Raw genomic sequence first — 14,087 nt, 5'->3', positions numbered from 1 at the left:
TGCTAGAGGAAGTTCCTTACTGGGAGTTCCCTTTACTTTCAAATGAAAGTATAGTCTCCATCCCTATATATTTTTCAATTAACTTAAACAACAGTGGGGAAAATTATTTGAAAAAGTTGTTTCTGAAGTTCTAGTATTTGACTTGCAAAGTGATGAGATAGAGATTTTCTCTAGTTTGTATATACATCTATATCTATCTATAACTATGTATTCTTCTGACCATCAAATGTTTTTATTTGTTTACTATAGGAATAGGGAAAACAAGAGGCCAAAAAATCTGAAGAATGTTTCCAAGAGTCAATTTGGCTGTCACACACTGGGTATGGAAGAGCATGAGAAAGCCCTGTCTTTTGCTTTGTCTCATACTTCTCCTAACAACTCATTTGGAAGGCAAAAAGGATAATCAGTTCATCTGGAAACCAGGTAGGAATGCTCATGCTATTCCTTTTGCATTTTGCTGGTTTTAATTTGACAATGATGCAATATCTCCAGAGGGGCAATATAGACTGAGGCCATTCTGAGCATCCTTTTGTAAGGTGTGGGTTTGATCTTTAATTGAGTGTAATTGTTGTGTCCATCAAAAACAAAAACAAAACAGCTTTGTATCCTTCCCTGCTTCCTTCAGCCGACCCCAATTCAAAATCCACAACCAGTTCTGGATTTTCATATTGCTGTCAAGTAAAGTTATGATTTCCATAGATATATCTCCTTTTTTGTGTCAAGGCTTTCCATATTTCTTTGTACAGAACCAACCATTTATTGCAAAAATGACATCTGAATTTAGCTGACAACCTCTTGCTAAAAATGCTTTGGACCAGTTGTGCAGCTTTCTTTCAGAGGATACTCTAGTTAGATATTTATCATTAAATGCTTTCCAGCAGACATTCCGTAATGCCAGGTTTTGCACAATGGAGAATTATTCTTTCAACATTTCTTGTTAATTATTTCTCTGAGAGGTGAACTATAACACTAATATTTAAAAATGATTAATTTTAACATTTGTATTATTTTTATTTTGTATATGGTATATATGAGTGATTGGTTTTTTTTAAAGATATTATATCGAATACACGGGAAGATAGCCTATAACTGTATTCTGGCATAAAGTTTATTTTTTAATGTAAAAAATTCATTAATGTTTTAATGGTTTATGATTGTAGGGGTTGAAAAAACCCAAACTACTTAGTTATTTGAACTTCTTATGTTTTGTTCTAGATTTTTCATTCACTTAAATCATCTCAAACATATTTATTTAATCCCTTTTCAAGAGTACATATTTATAATAGATAAGATGGAAACTAATATTATGATATGTAGTAGGTCTGTGGTTCTTGAGGTCTGGTCTTTATGTCATAGCCCATAAATTAAATAGACTGTAAATTTATTTGTCACCATGGAAATATTCATGAAAATAATATTTGTAACATTTAAATGACTTTGCAAAAATAAAAGACTGAATTATGCTTTAAAGTATATTAACTGCTAACCAAGCACCATTAAAGATACAATCTGGAGGAAATTTAATTGCATTTAAGCCCTTATAAATTAATTTAATTGTCGACTGTGATATCTAATTAGTGATTTGCATATTCTCGCAGTAGTTTCCACAGCTTTGCAAACAGTTCTAAAAGTAGAGTATTGCCTGACTGTGAATGCTGCTGTTTTGTTAAAATTATAAGACTGAACATCTTATTAAATATAAAATTATAAACATGTGAATTAAAATTAATTATAAAATTATAAACATGCCACTGTGCTGTTTTCTTCTTCTACTAAAATTGTCCATGGAAGTTGGGTAACTCAAATGCTCTGCCAGTGGAGCCAAAGTTCAGGTAGATCCCATCATTCTCAAAAGTTGATGCCAGGCAATGGTCAACTGTCACTTCTGGGCTAGCTTAGATAAGGGAAGCAAAACTCATCTCTATAGGTTCGATAATAGCCTTTAGAGAAGGTGACCTGGTAATGGATACTGTTTCAGTGCTACAACAGATAGAACCTACACTGGTCTTCTAGAGAGTTTGGGCAGTAAATTGCCTTTTTCTGGACAGAATTAATTAATGGGGAAAGGTATGTTTTGTTTGTTTTTTACAGGGCAATGAAGGTTAAGTGACTTTGCCAGGGTCACACAACTAGTAAATGTCAAGTGTCTGAGTTCAGATTTGAACTCAGGTCCTCCTGAATCCAGGGCTGGTGCTTTATCCACTGTGCCACCTAGGTCTAGTTTTTGAGTCAGAGAACCTGGGTTTCAGTCTGGTATTACTTCATGCCCCTTTGTTTGATCTTAGTCGTTGGCTTCATCTCCTTAAAACATTTTTTTCTCACTTGTAAAATAAGAGTGTTAGATTAGGTTATCTCTATGGTCCCTCACAGATCTTAATCTGTGATCCCATTGTGCTCTCTTTAGAGAGGGTTTGCAAACTGTCTTTGGGCAAACTGCTAAAAGCACAGATGAGGATGAGGATGATATAAAAGAATATGTGTAGAGTCCTTTAAAGTTTGTAAAGTACTGTATGTAGTAGTACAAGGTTATCTATCTATCTATCTATCTATCTATCTATCTATCTATCTATCTATCTATCTATCTATCTATACACACACACAAAAACACATTCACACACGCCTTTTCTTGTCTGAGCTTTGCAGCAACTCCATTAGATAGGTACGACAGATATTCATTCATTAACCTCATTTTAGATGAAGAGTTGAGGTTCATATAATTTAAGCAATGATTGCAACAACAATATCGATAGCTAACATTTATGTCCCACTACTATGTGCTATACACTGTTTGACACTATAAAAATATCTTATTTGATCCAACAACAACAACAACAACCCTGGGAGGTAGACGCTATTATTATCCCCATTTTACAGATAAAAAAACTGAGGAAATATGAGGTTAAATTATTTATTCAGGGTTATACAGCTACTAAGTGTTTGAGGCTGGATTAGACTCAGGTCTTCTTTACTCCAGGCCAGGAGCTCTATTCACTGTATCACCATCACACAACTAGTGTCAGAGCTAGAATTTGGACCCAGGCCTTCCTGACTCCCAAGTTCAGCATCTATATCTATCTATCTATCTATCTATCTATCTATCTATCTATCTATCTATCTATCTATCTATCTATCTATCTATCTATCTAGATATAGATATCTATATCTATATCTATATCTATCTATCTATCTATCTATATATATATATACACACAGTATTTTAAGATATTTCAGATCCTTGAAATATTGGCATATGCTCCTACCCAAACTTATCTGAAGAATTAAAATTAATTTCAAATCTGTAACTTAAATTGGAGATGTTAAAGGAATGTCTTTATGTAGAAATAAGTTTTATAATATATCTAAATTCATAAAATAAGGTAATAGGAACAAAGTCTGGTTTCATAGCTCCTCCGTACATTGGGAGTTTTCAGACTGAACAGAGACTCTTGATAACACTTTTTTTCCTACATGAAATAATGGCATAAGAGATAGCTTTGTGACAGGGGAAAACAAGAGGGATTCAGGAAGAAATTTAGATTATAAACAAAAATAACATTTTAAAATAAAGAACTGATATGAAATTTGATATTGCTTATAACCTTTATTTTAGGGGTATGTATGGCATGATGAGCTTGGGCTAATTTGGGGAGTTGTCATAAACCTCCTAGTTTAAGTCCTATTCATGAGTTTGAGGAATATTCCTTAGGGATTCATCCCAGTATAGTATACTTATACTGATTCTATACTTATAAGCATCCTGATCATGATACATCAAAGAAAGTTTTCTTAAAAAGGAACAATGTTTCAAAGAAAATCATATATTCACTTACACCCTCAGTTCTCATAATGTCCTATGTGGAATAGTCCCTATTGTCACTTATGGTTTGAATATTCCTCTCATACTTGTGTCCTAATGACTGTAGATGTCTGTTTCCATCTCTCCCATGAAGTCATTTGTGCTATCAACACCTTTGCCTTAAATGTAGAAAGCTGATTCCCATATTTCAATTCTTGCTCATCACTCCCATTGCCTATCTTGACTTCCTAGAGTAAGTGATAATGGACTTTGCAAAAAGATTTTTCTTTATTTCTCATCACACTTATTTCATTTAAACCTGAAATTTCATTTAGTGTGATCCACTGAAATTAGTATTGGCACTTTGGGAGTTTGTTATCAAATCCAAGAACTACCTAATCTAAAAGTTGAGTTGACTTTTATGAAGAACTGATAAACTCTTGTTTAGAAATTCTCTGGGTTCAGATTGTATTGTCAATCACTTAAAATGTTTGTTCATTTCCTCCTTTCCCCTTCAATCTAAAGGTTAGACCTTAGCAAACCTCAGCCAACTTGGAAGCATTCCTAGGTATGTCTTAATATCATAAAAACAGTGAATAGATGAGTAATGAGTGAGTGAAAGACCATGTAGTTAAGGCAATCTCTGTTGATGGAAAAATTTGTGTTTAGCCATAGGATAATATGGAGGTCATTGATCTAGCAAGACTGTTGAATGCCTGTCAACATTGTGATGAGCTCCTATGAGCTATATGTACTGTCAGGCAATCTGTCATCCAGGCGGAGGAAGCAGAACCAGGTCAGCAAGAGTCCTGGATAAGAAGTGATGTGGCTTCTTGTTTCAAGTAAATATAACTAATCATTTTTCTACTTCACCAGGTAGATGAGCAGATGATATCCTTATAGGGCTCAAGGAATCACTAAAATCTTCAAATCCTTTCCCGTGCATAACTATTAGAAAAAAATATAAAACCTAAAGTATTAGGAAAATGTTAGCATTTATACCTGTGTTATAGGAGGGGAAATTTACTCTCACTCAAAGGTAGTTTTTAGCCAGATAACTTCTGACTGTAACCCTGTAGCACAGGGTAATGAGAACATTATTATGCCCATTTTACAGAGAGATCACATGCTATACCGGACCTATACTTGAATTCAAAACTAGAAAGACTTGGGTGCAAGTCTTGCATCTATATTGGCTATAGGACCTCAGGAAATTCATTTAACTTTTCATTGCTCTATTCAACCCTCAAAGACAATACATTACAGAGAAGGCACTAACTTGGATTAGTAGAGGAAGTTTCCCATTAAGAAATCCTTACAGCAACAAAATAACAAGTCAAGTCCCTGTCCCTATCCCTTTAGAGCAAAAAAGTGGGGTGACTTTTCTTGGGTCATATGAATCTAGGTGTAAACCTAGGTCTTCTGGCTCCAAATCTGGCAAGCATTCTATCGCACTACACAGTCTCTCTACCTTAAACTTTGGAGGAGCAGAATAATCTGAGCCCACAACTCAAGTCAAGCACAAACTATGTTCATTGTTTTCAGTGGAAGTATTCAGCCTACTGATAGGTCTTGGTGAGGAAGGAACATTAGTTCATATCTGAATATTTCTTAAAATAATACAGGTCTGGGGGCAGCTAGATGGCGCAGTGGATAGAGCACCGGCCCTGGAGTCAGGAGTACCTGAGTTCAAATCTGGCCTCAGACACTTAATACTTACAAGCTGTGTGACCCTGGGCAAGTCACTTAACCCCAATTGCCTCACTAAAAAAAAAAATAATAATAATACTGGTCTAAACCTATAGGTACAAAACCCCTATTAGTACTTTAACCATTGAATATGAATTACTAAAGTTGAATGGAGAGGCAAAGTTAGGAATTTACCAACTGACTTTGAAGAGTACTTCTGCATTCAGAGAGTACTCAAAACAAAGAAAGTTGTGGGAAAGCTCTCAGTCAAATTGCCATTTGCACAGGAGAGGCATAAACAGGTCAATAAGATTGCTAGAATCCAGCCCAAGTTGTAAGGAAGACTGTAATATACAGTCAGTACTTTCAGTTTTAAGTTAATGGAGGGAAGGGAAGGGACAGGGCAATAATGATCCTGAAGCCTTTTTATTAGACTGTGGGATGTGTTGGGAGGTTTTTAGTTCATATCAGATCAGCCTAGCTATTTGTTTTGTTTTTTTAGGGTCATTTTAAAAATGAATTTGGGGGCAGCTAGGTGGAGCAGTGGATAGAGCACCGGCCCTAGATTCAGGAGGACCTGAGTTCAAATCCGGCCTCAGACACTTAACACTTACTAGCTGTGTGACCCTGGGCAAGTCACTTAACCCCAATAGCCTCACCAAAAAAAAAAAAAAAAAAGAATTTGTAACATTTGAGTGTGGCCAAAGGATAGCAAAAGGAAATAATCTAAAATAATGTTTGTTGGGTATCCGTAGGAAGTCAGTAGCAAAGCAAGGGACTCAAGGTCTTTCTTCTGGGTCTTACTCTCTCATACACATACACACACATATACATATAAAACACATATACACATATGTATACATGCATACTTTCATATATATTCATATATATTCTGATATTTATATATATGTACTATATATAATTTTCACTTAAAATTTTTTGCATTCCAAATTCTCTCCCTCCTCTAGCCCCTTCCCCACTTATTGAAAAATTAAACAATATATCAATTTTATATATGAAATCATATAAAACGTATTTTTATATTAGCCATGTTGCAAAAAGAAGCAAGAAAAACAAAGTGAAAAACATTACACTTTGATTTGTACTCAGAGGTCATGAGTTCTGTTTCTGGAAGTGAATGGTATTTCTCATCATGAGTTCTTCTGAATTGTCTTGTATCATTGTATTAATTAGAAGAGCTAAGTCTCAGTTGATCATCATTACAATATTTCTCTTTCTATATATAATGTTCTCATTCTGCTCACTTCCATTTGCATCAGTTCAAATAAGTCTTCCCAGGCTTTTCTGAAACATACTTCTCATTTCTTTTTTATAGCACAATAGTATTCTATCACAATCATATGCCACAACTTGTTTAGCCATTTCCTAGTTGTTGGACATCCCCTCCATTTCTAATTCTTTAATTCATGAGCTGTCCTTGGCTTAGAATACCAGTACTAAATTTTCAGACAATGGAAGCTTTAGAAATCAGAGTTGAGACATACTAAGACAAAGCAGTCACAAATCCAAGAACACTGAAGATTGGAGATGGGCAGAGTTGAGGAGACACTACAAATTAAGTTCACAGACCGGAATGATACAGAACTGGAAAGCAATTCATTAACACTGAATATACCTGTTGACAGCTATACTACCTGATACTTGCTCCATGTTAACTTTTTCAAATTCTACCATATTTCCTACAAAACCATGATAGACAAGTAATAGTCATTTAATAGATGTTTGTGGACTGGATGAAAGTCTGGAATTCAAGTTTTGTGTAGGTCATTATCTAAAGACCCATAAGAGGAATAGCTTTATGTCCAAAGATGAAAATCATTTAATATATCTTTAGGAAAAATAAACTACATTAGATTAGGGAGTAAAATTAGTTTCGAGGTCACATAAAGCTGTTTATTAAATAATGCAAATATTAAGCATGTTTTAGTAACACATTACCTCATAGAAACATATTCTGATAATACATTAACACATTTAGTTCAGATTTCATTTTAGGGATGAGATTGAAAAAGCAGACTTTAATATTTTAAATTTGACCTTACATTTTCAGGTTGTTACACATTTTTCTAAAACAGAAGGAGGAAAAAAACCAAGTGGGGTGGAAAAGGGTTTGCCCATATTTATATATGTTCCCAAATAATTATACTGGAAGCTACCTAAGTGGTGAAGATTTCTCTCCGTAGGACAGACCTTTGAAAAGCTGCTTACACTGTAACTTGTAAATTTATTAAATCCTCCTCAGTCAATAAATAATGACTCAGGTGAAAAGAAAGATTTAAGTTCTGAGGGTAAAGTAAGTTAAAATTAATATTTTTTGAGGGGAAGTGATATTTAAATGGTCCATCTTAAGAAGCTCCTCCTCCACCCTCACCTGGTTAATATTTTATTAAAGCTTGAATCATCCATACTTACCTCTTACCCTCCCCTTCACACTGAAGACCTTTTCTTGAAATGTGCAAGTAATCTAACATTTAATAAATTAGGAGGGAGGAGGAATTCAGGAGGCAGCTAATTGTTATGTGCAATATAAATTCATAAAATGATTCACCTAGGCATTTAATTAAAAATAAATAGCTTTAATAAATAGCTGATATCTGTATATCTTGGGGGATGAAAAGCAATCAAACACATACACACTAGCACAAGAAACATCAAAGCAACATGAAAAGTGTAAAGAGATCAAGTTCTTCTAAAGCTTTTATACAACATTGTATTATCGAAAATACCAGACTGGCAGAAGATCTGATTCTAGTTTTGGTTCTGTCACTTACTGCCCATGTGACCTCAAGAAAGTCCTGTAATCTATCTGAGCTGTATTTGGCTAATCAAAGACAGGTGTTTGCTGGTGTGAACTCTAACTAAACTTATTGTTAAAATTTCTATGTAAGCATTTGCCCTTCAGGAATAGGCAAATGCTACAAAACAAGGCTTGATGTATTGTTTAGTTCATTTACTAGACTTAATGTCTTAATGATAAAAGTGTTTACACATATATATGTATACACATACATGCATATGTATGCTATATAAAATATGTGTATAAACATATAAACACACATACATATATACATGTGTGTATACACATGTAGGGGTGTATACATATATGTATATATACATGCATACACATGGGTATATACATATATATCTATATATGTATAGACATATATCTATATATGTCTATACATATATAAATTTTCCCCCCCTTGAGAGCCTAGTGCTTAGGCATTTACTAGCACACTCTTGTATTGCTCAATAAACATTGCTGGGGTCCAATATGAGTGATGTAGAGGTCTCCAGGAATGAAGTCTTCATCAGACCAGAGGCCTAGTCATTATAGGATGCTGCTTCTAACTGGTATTTTATATAGTGCTTTAAGATTTGCAGAGTTCTTGGCATCCACTATCTACTGTGAGTCTTGCAACATCACTATGCATGTAACACAGACTATGGAGACTATCCCAAATGTCCACTGTAATGGAACGGTGGGACCCTAAAGGCCCCACAGTATACTAGGCATAATCCCAAACTTTGGGAAGTTTAGCTCATGAATCCCTACCCATCTACCCAAATATGCTTCTCTCATTGATTATCAGCTATTACCAACAGCCAGGCTTAATTAGTTTGAGGTGGTGCATAGCAGATAATTTCCATGTTGGAGTAAGGAACACCAAAGTATAAATCCAACTTCAGACAATTATGTGACCCTGGGCAAGGCACTTAACTTCTGTCTACCTCCATTTCCTCACCTTTAAAATGAAGATAATAATAGTAGCTAACTTCCAGGGTTGTTGTTAGGTTCAGATAAGTCAATATTTATCAAGTGTTTTGCAAATCTTTGTTGTTGTTGTTGTTGTTGTTGTTTTGTGAGGCAATTGGGATTAAGTGACTTGCCCAGGGTCACACAACTAGTAAGTATTAAGTGTTTGAATTAGAATTTGAATTGAGGTCCTCCATGCTAAAGGGAAAGTGCTCTATCTATTGCACCACCTAGCTGTCCCTGTTTTGTAAATCTTAAATCCCTGTATAAATTGCTGTTGTTCAGTCATATCTGACTGCTTATGATGACCCCATTAGGGGTTTTCTTGGCAAAGATACTAGAGTGGTTTGCCATTTCCTTTTCTAGATCATTTTGCAGATGAGGAAACTGAGGCAAAACAGGGTGAAGTGACTTGCTCAGGGTCACACAGCTAGTAAGTATCTGAGGCCAGGTTGGAACTCAGGAAGATGAGTCTTACTGACTCCAAGCCCATGTCCTCTATCCACTGCACCACTCAGCTACCCTCAACTATACAGCCAACTATTATTGGTGGTGGCGATGATGGTTTTGAAACATGTATTTACTAATACATAATATATAATAATATATAATATAATAATAAGACTATATATATATTAATAAGAACAATTGGTACAAATATTCCTCTCCCTTCCCTCTCTTTAAGAGTTTGGGGCAAGGGGCAGCTAGATGGCACAGTGGATAGAGCACCGGCTCTGGAGTCAGGAGTACCTGAGTTCAAATCCGGCCTCAGACACTTAACATTTACTAGCTGTGTGACCCTGGGCAAGTCATTTAACCCCAATTGCCTCACTAAATAAATAAATAAATAAATAAATTAATAAATTAAAAAAAAAAGAGTTTGGGGCATACTCTTCCACAAGTACATAGAGACTAATGAGCTCTGCCTTACAGAGAAAATGAATGATAAAAAAAAAAGAGAGATGGGAATTTTTTGGTAGTTTTTCCTTAGGGTGAATAATTTTTTAATTGAATGCAGCTGTTGGAGAGATTTCTATTGCTATGTATGAGCACAGAGTTGAAAAGGGATAGTTATATTTTTAATCTGTTTCAGAAAACTGTATGCCTTACAGAGCATGTGTGGCGACAAAGTCATTAACAGCGACTGGTTGAATGGAAGTCCTTTTCTCCTTTTGTAACATTCCCATGTTTCCTTTAGGTGTGATACAGTGTTTTGCTGGCTCTTTGTAATGTTCTGTAGCTGACTTTCCTCAGTTTGTCTAGATTGCCTTAGGCTCCTGTTGCCTTTGGCTCCTGTGTCCTCATCAGCCGTTGCTGTCCTAGAGATGATTATGGATTCCTGAAAATCTTTAGATTCTTAAAAGTTCACAAGGTTATGCACAGAGATGCTTCTGCTCATTCCCCCACAATATAATTTCCTTTTAGAGGGCTGCCTGGAACTTTTCTTTCCTTGATGTTGGCAGCAGTTTGACTCCTTGAGCTTCAAACTGGATTGCTGTTTTATGCAAGGACACGACTGTGTCTCTTCCACCAATCCCAATGCATTGCCTATGTAGGGGTATTTCATATTATCTAATGGCCTTCAGTCTCTCCAGACTGATTAAGGACTTCCTAGACCTAGTTTAATGTCTTTGATTGATTCATTGATTGTTTCAAGAGAGAGTTCTTATGTGCTTAATGTAGTCACTTTAAGCGGAATTGACTACCACCAAAACAAGTATGAGAATACCTGTCCTGATGTTCTACCAGGGTTGTTGTTAAGATTTTATGTGTGTATATGTATACGTAAATAGCTATATATACATTTATGTTTCTATATGCATGTCTGTGTATACACATGTGTATATAATACAGGTATAGATGTATAGTTACACATATATGGATGTGTATACATACATCCATATACACATATATACATACACACATATTGTATATATGGCAGCTAGCTGTCTCAGTGGATAAAGCACTGGGCCTGGAGTTAGGAAGACCTGAGTTCAAATCCATGCTCAGAAACTTACTGGCTGTGTGATCCTGGGCAAGTCACTTAACCTCTGTTTGCCTTAATCCACTGGAAAAGGAAATAGTGAACCATTCCACTATCTTTTCCAAGAAAACCCCATTGACAGTATTGGCATGCTATGGTCCATGGGGTCATGAATAAGTAAACAACATGGCTGAATAACTAAACAACAAAAGCCATACACACATATATAGTATATATAGTATATATGTATGCATGTGTGTACATGTACATATTTGTATATGAAGGGGTTGGAAATTTATAAATATATATGAACATATGTACATGTAAGATAATTTTGTATTATTTTTAGAATATTATTTTTAGAACCTGCAGAACCAATACGTGTATAAGCTCAAGTTTTTTAAAAAATGTTTTTGATAAAAATCCCAAAGTTATTTCATTTACTCTGCTTTCCCTGTTAATAACCTATTATTATATTTTTATCTTTCATCCAGTAAGGATTTATGGAGGGGCATAGTACAGAGAATTCTACTAGAAATCACAGGGGATGATAAATTCAATACATTCAATGTGAGAAACTATTATTAACTACTGTATACAAGGATCTGTGCTAATACTGCTGGGATCACCTAGAAAAAACACATGTCTGACTTTTATAATCTAGTAGAATTGAGTCCTCCGGTCCCCTTGAATATTAGTGTCTTCCCTTTGTGTTTATCTAAAATTAACTGTGTTGTTTAAAAATCTAAATGTGGGTTCTAATCTGTTCCCCCCCCCCAGTTTTGGGGGAAAACTGGCTAAAATCACTGATAAATTCACCGAGAGTTTAGGCTTCTAAGGGTTTATTAAAAGATATAAGATAGCAAAGAGAGAGAAAGATTGAGAACAGATTTTTTATAGCATGGAAATCCTAGCCCTCCTAACCTCCCATGTGAAGTCCTGCCACCAAGCAAATGTCTCAAACCCAAAGAGGAAGAAGTCCTCCGCCAGCATCCACTTCCTACTTCATGTTCTCTTCCCATAAATGGGAGGCTCCTCAAGTTAATTGGCTGGTAGCTTTGATAGATAGTACCCACAAGCAAACATCACTTCCTGACACCAAGGAAATGACCACATGGCTTACCCTCAGATGCCTTCTCCTCATGGCAGAGCTTTCCTACAGTAACTCTCCAGCAGGCGGCATCACTCCAATTGTTACATTACTGGATACGTTTCTTTTTTGTACATAATTTTTGCACTTATCCTGTGAGCTCTTTCATAGCAGGATATATTTTTTCCCTTTCTTTGTACCCCTAAATTAGCAAATAGGAGACACTTTAAAATTCTTATCAACATGACTCTTTGATAAAAAAAAAAAGTACATAAATATCTATATTACAAGTTGGCACCAAATTAGTGGTTCCCAACCTGTGGGCCAAAGATCCTGGAATAGGGTTGGACAGGTTACACATCCATATCAATAAATAAGGAAATTTATGTTCTGTAGACTAAACAAATAACATTCTTCACAGGTATGTGTTTGAATTTTTCACATTGCTTAATTCATTGTAGGTTTTATTTTTGGTCTTTATGTATTTTTCCAAACAATGGCTACAATTATGGTGGGGGCTGGGGTCAGGGAGGTGAGTGAAAAAAATGGGGACATTACAAAGAGGTTGTTATTTCTGAAAAGTTAAAGAACCATACTTGTCTAGGAATTTGAAGAGAACCTCCCCTGTCATGGGTAAGATTAAATAAATGAATATGAGGAACATAATCCCAACTCAGATTTTTTTTTTCATATAAATTATACATCTGCTTGAGAAATGGCACATTGGTGGTGAAATTTTCTTGGAGCAACCAGGGATAGTTCTTTACACCACCACACATGGTTTTGTCTTCCAAGGAAGAATTTCTTTTAAAAGGAATTCAAGAACAAGGAGAATTGAAAAAAATAAATTTAATCCAACAAAATATGATTAGATAATGGATTAAATATTTGAAAACAATTATAATAAAGTCTTAAAACAGCCTTAAATTTTGGACACTTTAACTTTTCAAACATCCCAACCTAATAGAATATTGATGTGATTTGATTGTAAACAATTACAAATTGAAAGTCACACCCTATATGTTTGTTGACTTTGCATGTGGTTATTTTAATGATATGAAAAAAAATAAACATTTAAACAAATTGTAACCATTGTGTTTTGTAAAATTTAAATGTGGGTTCTAATCTGCCCAGCCCCCCAGTTTTGGAGGGGGGAGCTGCATAAAATCACTGATAAATTCAGCAAGAGTTTAGGCTTTTAAGGATTTATTAAAATATATATTATGAGTTAGTGAAGAGAGAGAGAGATTGAGAACAGTTTCCTTATGGCATAGACATCCTACCTTGGATCTATTTGTTATAGCCAGAGAGAAAAAAACCTTCCTTTCCTAGCAGCCCACATGAAATTCCTCACCACATCAAAAGTCCTGGACAACCAGGGGGACCCTCCTTTTTCTCCCATCTGCTGCCACACCAGTTCCTCCATAAAAAGAGAGGCTGCTTCAGCCAGCGAGCCTCCACTTCCTAGTTCCAATCTCCCTCCCCAAAAGGGGAGGTCCTTCAAGCCGATTGGTTGAGAGTGGTTTCTTGCTGATGTCAGTAGTACACCACCTCTGAGAACAACTGTCACTCAGGGCCAGCCAAGTGTGGTCTCCATCCAATCAACCCTTAAGTAGGACTTAGTTTCTCAGTCTTACCTAATTCAAACAATTCTAAATCAATCCTCAGGTGGGACGCCTGGGCATCTGCCAAAGCCCATTATTTTATCACACAATTGAGAAAACATTGTCTGCGCAATAGATATTTCAGA

The 14,087-nt window shown here is 35.5% G+C and overlaps 1 protein-coding gene across 1 annotated transcript in view; it reads left to right on the top strand.

Annotated features, from left to right (window-relative positions):
• Nucleotides 1-14,087, top strand: part of THSD7B (thrombospondin type 1 domain containing 7B) — a 1,126,956-nt gene that overhangs the window by 175,081 nt on the left and 937,788 nt on the right. Inside the window, exon 2 of the mRNA XM_043994926.1 lies at nucleotides 250-423. Coding sequence (XP_043850861.1) covers nucleotides 285-423 — 139 coding nt within the window. The 5' untranslated portion in view covers nucleotides 250-284. The remainder of the gene's footprint in view (nucleotides 1-249; nucleotides 424-14,087) is intronic.

The sequence above is a fragment of the Dromiciops gliroides genome, chromosome 3 (assembly GCF_019393635.1).
Source record: "Dromiciops gliroides isolate mDroGli1 chromosome 3, mDroGli1.pri, whole genome shotgun sequence".
Lineage (NCBI taxonomy): Eukaryota > Metazoa > Chordata > Mammalia > Microbiotheria > Microbiotheriidae > Dromiciops > Dromiciops gliroides.
This window is presented reverse-complemented; position numbering and strand designations above follow the sequence as displayed.